Source organism: Pseudophryne corroboree, chromosome 3, assembly GCF_028390025.1.
Source record: "Pseudophryne corroboree isolate aPseCor3 chromosome 3, aPseCor3.hap2, whole genome shotgun sequence".
NCBI classification, from domain to species: Eukaryota; Metazoa; Chordata; class Amphibia; order Anura; family Myobatrachidae; genus Pseudophryne; species Pseudophryne corroboree.
Window position 1 is genome coordinate 33685564 of NC_086446.1, and position 12900 is coordinate 33698463.

Genomic DNA, 12900 nt, shown 5'->3' on the forward strand with positions numbered 1-12900 from the left:
ACATAGTGTGTGTGTGTGTGTGTGTGTGTGTGTGTGTGTGTGTGTGTGTGTGTGTGTGTGTGTGTATTTCTTTCTTTCTTTTTATTTTTTCTGGACACTCACTTTTCCCAGGTAAAGAGTAAAGAATAAACCAGCACTCTCTTTTAGAGAAGAAAAAACGATTATTTATTCTTCATAAAGATTCCATTGCATATAGGTCTATATGCAATGGAATCTTTATGAAGAATAAATAATTGTTTTTTTATATCTCTACAAGTGAGTGCTGGTATATTCTCTTTTCATTACCTGGGAAAAGTGAGTGAGTATATATATATATTTACATATTTTCATAGATAGATAGATATAGCAAGCAGCGGCAGCATTCATGGGTTTTCCACATAAAAGAATCCACAAGACAATCAGTGTCAGTTCGACATTTCAGTCGTTAGACTTTTATCAAGATAGACCAAGATGAGCACCACTCAACATGTGCTTCTTGAAAGTCCATAAAGGACTGAAACGTTCTTTTATTAAACAAGTAATACCCCTTTTCCACTAGCTCAAAAAACACGGGTAAATGCATGGGGGCGTGCATTTACCCGTGTTTTTTGCTAGTGGAAATGGCTCCCTCTGCAAAAACCCGGATCAAGTGATCCGGGAATTCTACCCGGGTAACTTACCAGGTTGAACAAGAGATCAACCCGGTAAGCTGTGCAGTGTAAACGGAAGCCGTGTCGATGTGACACGGCTCCCGTTCACAGTGTATGAAAGGGCGGCGCTGGGAGATCATGTAATCTCCCAGCGCCACCCCTTCCGTGTCGCCAGCAGCGCCACTAACCCGGCAATATGCCGGGTTGGTGAGTGCAGTGGGAAAGGGGGCTGAGCATGGGCCGCAGCCGGGTAGCACACGTGTCAGGCTCCCGGCTGCGACCCGTGCTTCTTAGGTGGAAAAGGGGTATAAATCTCTATAAGCTGCATCTGATGGTACCTTCGATGGAATCATTTGGACTATGCCTTCTAGCTGTTGTGCACCCCATTGTTGTCTTTTGTTGCTTTTTGTTGTTTGAATGCTTTTAAAAATACAAGTGTTAATAGTTTTTGTTTTTTTTTATCAATCAACAAACTGAACAGAAGAGAAATCTAAGTCAAATCAGTATTTGGTGTGACCACCCTTTGCCTTCAAAACAGCATCAATTCTTCTAGGTACACTTGCGCATAGTTTTTGAAGGAACTCGGCAGGGAGGTTGTTCCAAACATATTGGAGAACCAACCACAGAGCTTTTGTGGATGTAGGCTTGCTCAAATCCTTCTGTCTGTTTATGTAATCCTAGACAGACTTGAAGATGTTGAGATCAGGGCTTTGTGGGGGTCATATAATAACTTCCAGGACTCCTTGTTCTTCTTTATGCTGAAATAGTTCTTAATGACATTGGCTGTATGTTTGGGGTCGTTGTCCTGCTATTTTTTAAAGCATTCTTACTTTGCAGCATTTTTTCCATACCTGCCTAAAACTTTTGCACAGAACAGTATATATATTCTTCAGCATAGAAGCACATCATTTCTGTCATGGATACAGCAAGTGGTGTATTTGACAGTGGATATCGATATGCACTGTTTACTTTTAACTCTTTATTGTGATTCTTCTAATGATTACGATTTCTAGGAATTATCCCTAGACTATAACAAGGCAATTGGAAATGGAGAATATAAAGCTGAACAGCGTGTTAGTTTCTCTGGTACCAATTAAGGCCCTCATTCCGAGTTGTTCGCTCGGTAATTTTCTTTGCATCGCAGCGATTTTCCGCTAATTGCGCATGTGCAATGTTCGCACTGCGACTGCGCCAAGTAAATTTGCTAAAAAGTTTGGTATTTTACTCACGGCATTACGAGGTTTTTTCTTCGTTCTGGTGATCGTAGTGTGATTGACAGGAAGTGGGTGTTTCTGGGCGGAAACTGGCCGTTTTATGGGAGTGTGTGAAAAAACGCTGCCGTTCCTGGGAAAAACGCGGGAGTGGCTGGAGAAACAGGGGAGTGTCTGGCCGAACGCTGGGTGTGTTTGTGACGTCAAACCAGGAACGAAACTGACTGAACTGATCGCAGTGGCAGAGTAAGTATCGAGCTACTCAGAAACTGCAAAGAAATTTCTATTCGCAATTTAGAGAATCTTTAGTTCGCAATTTTGCTAAGCTAAGATTCACTCCCAGTAGGCGGCGGCTTAGCGTGTGCAATGCTGCTAAAAGCAGCTTGCGAGCGAACAACTCGGAATGAGGGCCTAAGTCTGTTCATTAGAAACCTCCTCCTGGAACAAGGAGAATATGTGATTCCTCTCTGTAATAAGTGGTTATTACTCACCTGTGCTGATATCTGTAGGGATTTCCTCCTCCTTACACTGCTGATCACCCCTCACATACGTCTCTTCTTCTCCCTCTGTAACTTCTACTTTAATATAAGTCAGACCTTCACTCTAAATAACCCATAAAACAATAACAGTTGAGTAGTATAATATCACTGTATAGGACAATACACAGCTGCTCTACAGATCATACAGTGAGAGTAACTTTGGTATAGTGATGAGACCCTAGATCCTACCTACCTGATACTCCTGTGGGATCCTATGATTCTCCTGTGTACAGTCCTGGGAATACAGAGGACGGGGACATCTCTGTGGGGTATCTCTGTTACTGGGACCATCTGCAGGAGACACACAATGACTGAGTACAGTGTATATGTGATTATCAGGTGACGTGTGTACAGTAACCTAGGCAGCTCTGAGCATGACAGCAAAAACAAGAGTCATGGTAGACTTACCATTGTTAACTCTGGTCCATAGGCTCCACAGAAAATACCATGGGGTATAGGTGGCTTGGAGAGAACTGGGCACCAAACAGTTAAGCTTCCAGGTCCCAGGATGCACCGGTCCTTCCTCCCCTATACCCCGCCTCCATCCCCAGGCCATCCAGTTTATTGAACAGGACCAAGGCAGGAGCAGGACAGAGGAGAAGGAAGAATGGAACACTCAAGAAACACACTCATATTAGAAGAGGAGTACTAGTGACCATATAATAATACCAATAAGCAACGTACATCAGGGTGGGTGCCCTGTGGAACCTATGGATCTCGAAGAAACGGAGCTAACAATGGAAAGTCTACCATAACTCTTGTTTTCTTCATCAGGGTCCATAGGCTCCACAGGAATTACCATGGAGATGTCCCAAAGCATTTTCCCTTAAGGGTGGGGATGTTCTTGAACGGTATGGAGAACCTGTTGCCCAAAGGCAGCATCCTGGAAGGCGAAGGTAGGTATCGAATGAATAAAAATGAAGGAAGGTGTTGACAGACTACCACGTGGCTGCTCTGCACAATTGTTCAGCAGACACCCCACGAATAGCCAACGAGGGTCCCACAGATCTAGTGGAGTGAGCTTTGATGGTATTTGAAACCGGAAGATCTGCCTTTTTGTATGCCTGAGAAATAGTAATTTGAAGCCATCTAATGTCTGCTTGTTAGCTGGCCAGCTTTGTTAGTGAAATCCGTATAGAAAAAATAGAGTATCTGATCTTCGTAGAGATTTGGATCGATCCACATAAATATGAAGTGCACGAACAACATCCAGCAATGGGGAGCGGCAAGATAATGCTCCTAAGTCGGACTGATGTGCTGATGCAACGGCAAGAAGGAAGAAGGAAGTCTTCCATCTGAGCCATTTCAAATCCACAGATTCCAAGAGTTCAAACGGTGAAGTCTGTAAAGTCTGAAGAACTAAAGATAAGTCCCACGGAGCCACCGGAGGGACAAAAGGAGGTTGTATCCTGAGAACTCCTGAAGAAAGGTCCGGACATCAGGTATAGAAGCAATCTTACATTGAAATCATACAGAAAGAGGCAAAACTTGCACTTTAAGGGTCTCAGAGCAGAGACCCAGAACCAATCCTGCTTGCAGAGAGGCCAGGACTCTTGCCACCCTAAAGGTTTTAGAATCGTGACCTCTAGGTGCTTAAAAGTACGAATGCCATATTCTGTAGTAAATCTGAGCCAAGGCAGGTTTGCGAGCCCTAAGCATGGTCTGCACTACCTGGCATGAGAAACCCCTCAATCTCAAGAGGGATGTCTCAAGAGCCACACCGTCAAAGACAGACGAGCCAGGTCTGGGTGTAGACACAGTCCCTGAATCAACAGATCTGGTCATAGAGGCAGTCTGAGGGGATTGTCTACTGAGAGACCCTGAAGGTCTGCAAACCAAGGACGTCTCGGCCAATGTGGGGCTCTGAGGATCACGATGCCTCCTTCCTGCTTGAACTTGTGAAGTACCCTTGGAAGGAGTGATACCAGAGGGAAGGCGTAGGCCAGATTGAAATTCCACCGAACTGCCAGAGTGTCCATGAAAGCTGTGCTGGCATCTCTGGTTCTGGACCCGTTCCTTGGTACTTTGTAATTGTAGCATGATGCCATGAGATCCACATCCGGAAGGCTCCACTTCCACCCATAGTTGAACTATTTCCGGATGCAGAGCCCACTCTCCAGAGTGTACATCCTGACGGCTTAGGAAGTCCGCTTCCCAATTGAGAATTCCTGGAATGAACACCGCCAAGGTAGCCGGGAGGTGATGCTCTGCCCAAGTGAGAATGTGGGCTACCTCCTTCATGGTGGCCTGACTGCGAGTACCTCCTTACATGAACGGGCTGCCGCAAAGAAGATTCTGTGCCAGAAGGAGTGCTTTGGACACTGTCTGAATCTTTAGAATGTTGATTAGCAGGCTACTGTCCTGTATTGTCCAGCAATTCTGAATTGACTGGTGAGAAGTTACTGCTCCCCATCTGGCATCCGTGGTGGGGGAGCACCTAATCTGGGATCCAAAAGGGATGACCCTTGTTCAAATGGGACGTGTGTAGCCACTATAGCAAGGAAAGACGGACCTCCAGTGATAGCACTATGGTCTGCAAACTGATGAGCTGGTGCTAGCAATTCCAACATGACAAAATCAGACTTTGCAGAGGCCTGGAGTGGAATTGGGCATACTCCACCATGTTGAAGGTGGAGACCATGGACCCCAAGACCTGCATGGCTGAGTGAACGGACACTTGCCGTCATTGAAGAAAGCTGCACAGGTGAGTGTGAAGGGCTGATATCTTGTTTGGTGGCAGGAAGATCCTCTGTACCTGTGAATCCAGGATGGCTCTGACCTTTGTCCGGTTCAGAATCCAGCTGTGCACCTGTAAGAGGGCAAATCAGAGCTGTTGCTGTAAATTCTCTGGCGATTGTGCTAGAATCATCAGGTCGTCTAGGTAGGGAAGGATATGAAATGGCAGAGCCCTGAACGGAAAGCGTTGCTTATTAACAGCAACCCTGAGGAAACACTGATGGTTGTGAGTAATAGACACATGCAGGTATGCATCCTGAATGTCCAGGGAAACCATAAAGTCCCCAGGTTCCAATGCCAGGGCAATGGAGTGGAGGGTTTCCATGCGAAACTTGGGGACTCTTATGGACCTGTTGAGAGACTTTAGGTTGAGAATTGTTTGAAAGGACCAGACAGTGTGGAATAGAAGCCTGTCCGCTGTTGTTGTAAGGGGACAGGTATTAGGACTCCTGATTGTAGAAGGGAGTGAATAGCCTGTTGAAGAACCACAGCCTTCACCGGATCTACTGGTAGACCCGTACGCTGGGGAGGTCGCCTCTGTAAGGTGAGGGTGTACCCCTGGGAGACCACTTCCTGCGTCCAGGCATCATTAGTAGTTTGACGCCAGGTGTCATATCCATCAAGCAGAGGGCTTGTTGTCCGGCTTTGAGACCAAACGTCTGGCAGCCAAGGTTTGATTGGATCTTGGCTTATTGGAACTGGACTTTTTAGGGAATCACTGTCCCTTAGCCTTTCCCTGCGGACGAAATTATGTTACAGCTGATGGGAGAAAGGCTGTTTTAGAAGCTGTGACAATGGCTACTACTGTATCTTGTCCAGCTCAGCACAAAAATAATATCCCCTGTAAAAGGTAACGAGTCCAATGCTTTCTTGTAATTGGAGTCTGCCCTCCAGGAGTGAAGCCAGAGCACTCTTCTAGCAGCTACCGAAGTTGCTGACACTTTAGAAGTGAGTATTCCTGTATCGAAGGCTACATCGGCCAATACAGGAGGCTGCCTCCCTAATATGAAAAATGCAGGAGAGCTGCTCCCTGGTAGCATCCGAGGGGAGAATGTCCTCAAGACCATCCATCCAGCCTTCAATAGCTGTGGTTACCCAAGCAGTAGCCATGGCTGGGCGTGTAATAACACCTACCTGAGAGAAAATCTCTATTTTCCTATCCATTGCGTCTTTAAGGGAGGATGCAGAGGGGATGGGCAATGTAGAGCTTTTCACTAGACGAGCTACATGAGCATCTACAGAAGGGGGAACCTCCCATTTACTACATACTCCCTCTGGGAGAGGGTAGAGAGAAGCCTGCTTTCTTGGTAGCTGAAACTTCCTGTTAGGTGTACTCCAAGCCTCACGCATGAGTTCCGTGAGCTGGTCTGACTGAATAAATTCCACCTTAACGACCCTGTCCTTAAAGACTGGACCATTAGGCATAGGAGCCGGCTCCTCTTCCTCTATATTAAGGACAGTTTTAACAGCCCTGACTAAAGCGAGGACATCCCCATTAGAGCATCCCCCCACCACCACCCCGCCCAGAGGCAGAACCAGGGACTGAAGCATACGTGTCGTCTGCCGCCTGAGCAGAGGACATCTCAGAATCCGAGGCCTGCGCCAAGTGAGATGAAGGTGTAGCCCGTCTAGGTGCTTTAGAGGCTTCTGGTCTGTCGCCCTGTAACATATCTTGAAAAGCGACTGACGTCTGAGCTAAGCTCTGGACAGTCTGCGAAAACATGTCCATCCAGGGAGGCTGCCTAAGGGGGGACAACAAAGCAGGCTGAAACTGTTGAGGCAACGACTGTTGTGGAGGCAAAGTAGGAATCGACAAGCGTTCTAGTAACTGCATCATAACCTGAGATAAAGAAGCCACCCATGGTGGTTCTTAGACAGACACTGGCGTGACAATCCGTTGTGATGTAACATAACACAACACCTAAAACAGAGACCATCTTGTACAGGATCATGAGGGTCTAAGCCAGCTGAAGAGGATCTGCATGAAATCAGTATAGGAGCTCCCGCCTCCACCATGCTTTTAGAGGACATAGTGTGAGGTACAGAACTACTAAACACCTGGTATGGGTTATAGGTAGAGTAATATAGGGACAGATATAACAGTACAGCATGAATTTGAGAGCACAAACAGCAGTAGCTAGCAACAAGTCACATACAATGCATATAACACTGGGCACTGAATCAACTACACGAGCCTCAGAGGCTGGTAGGATAAGTGCTGTATAACCTGGCCCTTGGGAGAGGTATACAGGGAGGCTGGACCCGGCTCCTGAGACTTGCTGTGGCAGGCTTGTGGAACATTGGATGCTGAGTGTCTCACTGGGGGAGGAGGGTAGATATGAACAGCTCAGAAGCGGGAAAACCTCTGAGAGGAATTACGCCCTGGGCTGGGGGGGGGGGGGGGTCTAACGGGGAGAGCTCACCTGCCCTACGCTAACATCACCCCCAAGTGTCCCTGATGCCAGATACACACAAATAGCCCTGGTGGTTAAGCGGAGGATGCAAGCGCGGGTCGCTTGCATCCTCCGCTAGACCACCAGGGCTAGCGGCCTCTGCTGTCAGCACCTCCGAACGTCTCCAGATCCAGAGTTCGGGCCGCTACTACCGCGATTCCTTGGCAGTGGGGAATCGCCTTACCTGCTCTCCCAGTGTCCTGCTGAGGCCATGGGCCCGGAGAAGCCTGCCAGCATGTGCTTTTACCGGCATCCCCGCCGAGAGCACTGGTCCAGTTACCAGTGTTGACGCCTTGGCTAGCGTGATGGTGCGGCAGAGCAGGCGTCCCTATCGGACACTACATTATACATTATAATAAATGAAAATCAAAAGCTTGGGGCTGCTGAAAGCACCCCCTCCCCCCCCTGTCAAATGGTGCGTCCACCTCCTGCCGGCACCAAACGAAAACTGGATGGGCTGGGGTATAGGGGTGGAAGGACCAGCGCATACTGGGACCTAAAAGCTTAACTGCTTGGTGCCCGGTTCTCTCCAAACCTCCAATAACCAATGGCAATTCCTGTGGAGCCTATGGACCCTGGAGAAGAAAGCAGCAACACCTCCCTATGCTTCCTTGACTAAGTATATTAAAAGGCATTACTTCCAGGTTGAGTCTCCTGTATCCGAAATATGGAAAATGTTTAAAAACATTGTATAAAATGACCTCCAGGCTATGTGTATAAGGTATATATAATACATAAATGCAACAAATATTCCAAAATACAGACAAATCCGATATCCAGAATACTTCTGGTCCCAAGTGTTTTGGAAATGGGAGACTCAACCTGTATACGTTCAAACATTAGTGTTATTGTAATACAGCAATTATAATTCAACTTTAATGGCCACCAAAAGTCAGCTGCACTGTACAGAGGGCAAAATAATACAATACAAGGTAAACAGTACAGTACAGGGAAAGTACAATACAGTAGACAAGGAAAACACATAGCACTACCAATCAACACAGCCATCGATGGTGCAATGGAAATATTGTGCGGGCACAGATAACAGATTACGTAGTCAGAGTCAATAAGGCCGTATTTTGGGGTGTGGATCATGGGGGTCGACAGTAACTAGGTCGACCACTACTGGTCGACTGTGACTAGGTTGACACCTGAAATAGGTTGACATAGAAAAAGGTTGATATGAGTTATTTGGTGTCGTTTTCTTCAGAAAGTGACCGGGAACCCCAATTAGTGCACCGTGTCGCCTCACGTGGCTTACTTCGCTCACCATGCTTCGGGCAATGTGGTTACTATTCCCAATCGTAGTCCCTGTGAATCGGAAATTATGAAAAAGCTTAAAAAATTGAAATAAAGTGAAAAACTCATGTCAACATTTTGCCATGTCGACCTAGTGACCACATCCACCTAATGCATGTTGACCAATAGCGGTCGATCTAATGAGTGTCGACCTAAAGACCAGATACCCGTATTTATCAGGCATTATTCTCCTGGTCCCAATACCCCAGGAAGGCTTGAGGTTTTACTCCAACATGTTCCTGGTTTAGAAAGTTCTTCTTTCAACCAATTCTGGACCTTGGATTTGCACCTGTGAGTCACACATCGGGATCTTAGCCCCACTTACCATGTCCAACGGTGTTGTCTCCCTGTGATCAATACATTCCCTAGCTGTCTGCACCATGCCTGAGCACCGCATCATCAGGTGTAAACAGTCTTTATGGGTGTGGTCATATTAGATTCTATCATGTGATCTCTCAGTCCAACCAGTTCTCAGCAGCCATGATCACATGACCAGCTCAGCCACTGTGTCTGATGGAACCCTATGTAAACCAACTCTGGTCCTCAGTCATTGCCAGAACAATGTGTTTCCTTTCTGAGGGGTGTAGTATGTCTGACCGGCGGTCAGGAGACCGCCGGCAGCATACCGACGCCGGGATCCCGGCGGGGAGGGGCAAGTGCAGGAAGCCCCTTGCGGGCTCCGTGGCGGGTTCTATTCCCACTCTATGGAAATATAGTCCCTGTTGGTCGGTATGCCGACCATCGGGATAGTGAGGGGGCGGGATGTCGGTCACATGAATACCACCCCTTTCTGAGGATAGTTCTGGACCCCAAGCTTCCTGCTCTGTTCCTTTTGACTGCTTCTGTGATCTCTTTGTACTCAGCACCATCCAGTACCAATAAGCTGTGGTTTCCAGTCACTGCAAGTACCTGCATGTCCGTCTTCACCATCTGCCTTCGGTGCCTCAGTATTTGCTCCAACAGATTCTGGGCTTACCATCTGATCTGGGTGTCCTGTCTATACTGCCAATATCTCCAACTGTCTGTAAAGGCCATCAGTTAACACAATAAAAGGCTGGTTAGTGACAGGTTACCCTGACCTGGCTATTTTGTGGCTGGGTGTAGCTCTGAGTCTCATAGAACCCAGTTCCAGTGCTGAGCATCAGGGTGTGGATTCCAGGTTTGTGCGACTGTGGCAAGTGGCAGTCCTGGGTTACCCATTTCTGGTGTTCGGTTGCTGAGTTCCAGTTCCAGGTCTGGGATCAGGGTGAGGGTCCAGTACTATGCAGCTGAGGTCTGTTGCTTTGTCATTTCTGACTTTATTCTAAGTTTTGATTCCAGGCCCAATACTATATTGAGTTTCAAAGGTGAGGTTGCACGAGTTCCCAACAGTCGGTTCCAGCACCATGTGCCTAGGTTCAGGTCACGGGACTGAGTTCACCATGAATGGTTTTAGTTTTCCAAATTTATGGTTTCCAGTTCCATATGCTGGCACAGCTCCTGACCAAAGGTTTCCATCCAAACCACTAGTGTTCTAAGGCTATCTGTACTTCATGAACAAGAATCTCATACGTGAACTCCTCGTTTCAAGTATGCTGCAATTAGCGAGGACATTAAGGACAATTATTTTCATGTTCTGACTAGAGAGTGTTCTGATTTGGGATTGGCACCACTTTTTTCTCAGGTTTGCATTGGATAGTGTCCATTTCCAGTTCAGAACCCTTCCCTTCATTTTAGAAATGGTTCCATGGGTATTCATTAAAATAATGGCACAGATGACATAGTTTTTGTACTCGAAAGAGGTGACGATTATTACGTAACTGGATGACCTGCTGATAATAGTGATATACAAGTCTCTTCTCCAGTTGACAACTGATGCCTTAGAGGTGCATGGCTGGGTGTTAATTTATCCCAAGTCTCACTTGGTTACATCTAAGCATCTGGAATTTGACGGCATTTTCTTTTGCCAGCAGAAAAAGTCTTATCTTTCCTTCGGCAAGTGTCAGTTCCACAGTGCATTAAGTTACTGGGGTGGACAGTGTACTTTTGCATGCTTTCACTCAAAGGACTGATCCTTGTCTGACTTTTCGGGCTGTTGACAACAATCCATCAGTCCATTCTTTGGTGGCTGAACAGATGTCACCTCACTCAGGGTCGGCTCCTGTACCCGGGGAATTGGACCATTTTGACCATGATGCCAGACTCCTGCATTAGAGAGAGGTGATGCTGGATCATCATCTACAGGGGCTTTGGCCCTTCAACTAGGCTAACATCTCAAAAACATCATCAAGCTAAGGAAGATGTTCAATGCTCTGCTCAAAGCTCAGCCTTTCCTTAAAACAGGTCAATTCAATAATGCCACGGCCATAGCATACGTAGACCACCAAGGTAGAATGTAAGATCTTTGGTGATAGCTAAAACCGCAAAGGTTTTTGAGGCGAAAGGTACATTTTGTCAATATCGGCAATCTTCATCTTCCTAGAAAAATGGTCTTTACCCCAGAGGTGTTCAGACAGCTTGTGGAGAGGTGGGTTCTACCAGAGGTGGATGTGATGTCATCCTGACTGAACCACAATGTTTAGCTTCACAGGTCGAGGACCAGGTATAGAACTGCCATGGCATCCACAAGGATTGTGTGCGTCATGGCAGTTATATGGAGGTACCAGTTAGGGTATCTTTTCTTAACAAACTCCTAGGAATCCACAATTGCTCAAAATAGCCAAGGCAGAGAAGTCTCTACGACTTAAGATTCAGCTATTAGAATCGCTCCAGATGGCAGACAGAGAGTGCTGTCCCCAGTTCTGCGGCATGAAATGTGAACCGGACCTTTTAGAGAAGGAATATTGACATAACCTTTTTTGAATAAGGAGAAGACACTGAGGAAGAGGAGGAGCTCCACTTTATAACATCCCAGGGGGTGTTTTAAAATTACCTTCTACTTATCCAGAATGGGCTGATACCCACTGTGAAGGCTGCTATGGAGTAGAAGAAAGAGAAAAACAATGGTGTCTTAAATAATATCTGCTTCCCTTCAGTATATCAGACCTGATCTGATGAAGTGAACACAGGTCTCACGAAACGCGTCACAAGTGGTTTTAAAAGTCAATATAAGGACAGAAATGCGTTCTTTAAGGTTCTGCTAAGCTGTTGCAGATCAGGGCAATTGAATAGTTATTTATGGAGCATGTAAAATGCCTCCAAAACTGACAATTCTATATTTGTGGGGGAAAAAACAAGTGTTCATTGGATGTAGCAGCTTTAGGGATTTTGCGTTGATGGGTGAGTTTTTGCCGTTTGCAGCCAATCCCATGCAATCATCAATAGTCAGCACCAGTACCTCAAAGCCCGCCCCACGTTTATGTTTGTGACTATCTGACAGCTATGTCAGTCACACATCCTGACTCCAACATGCCCTTACTACACTTTGCCAGCATCCGTAGGTAGATTGGTAGTATACGCACGCCCATTTCGTCCCTTGTCACTGCCCCCAAGGTACATGTAGTTGCGCAGCTGAAAAAATTACGTGCATAGCAAATATTTACACAGGCACATTTGGTTTTGTTTTAAAAAATTAATTTACATCTGACTCTGAAAGGTCCTATAGTCAGATACGAGATTACATCTCTCTGGGGTATCTCTGTTATTGGGTCCATCTGTAGGAGACACACAGTGACTGGGAACAGTGTATATATGTGATTATCAGGTGATGTGTGTATATAGGGCCCCCCCATACCTGCTCTCCCCTGTACAATACATGACAGTCTCCTCTTACCCAGTGATGTGAGGGGCCGGTGATTCTCCATCATCACGTCCTTGTACAGACCCCTGTGTTCCTCTATATACTCCCCCTCCTGCATGGAGACACAGTCAGTGACATCCTGACACCTTATAGGAACCTGACACACACAATGATACAGTCATCACCCAGACACATCCCCTGGTGTTACTGTATAATGCCCCATTCCCAGCAGTCACCTTTCCAGTCATCACCCAGACACACCCCCTGGTGTTACTGTATAATGTCCCATTCCCAGAAGTCACCTCTCCAGTCACA

At 46.6% G+C, this 12900-nt stretch overlaps 2 protein-coding genes across 2 annotated transcripts in view; one reads left to right on the forward strand and one right to left on the reverse strand.

Annotated features, from left to right (window-relative positions):
* LOC135057111 (uncharacterized) overlaps positions 1-12900 on the forward strand; it is a 194019-nt gene that overhangs the window by 74401 nt on the left and 106718 nt on the right. The gene's annotated exons all lie outside the window — the stretch shown is intronic.
* LOC135054614 (zinc finger protein OZF-like) overlaps positions 1-12900 on the reverse strand; it is a 31816-nt gene that overhangs the window by 15942 nt on the left and 2974 nt on the right. Inside the window, exons 4-6 of the mRNA XM_063957812.1 lie at positions 12619-12697; positions 2573-2670; positions 2332-2443 (exon numbers count right to left, since the gene is read on the reverse strand). Of these exons, the coding sequence (XP_063813882.1) occupies positions 2332-2443; positions 2573-2670; positions 12619-12697 (289 nt within the window). The remainder of the gene's footprint in view (positions 1-2331; positions 2444-2572; positions 2671-12618; positions 12698-12900) is intronic.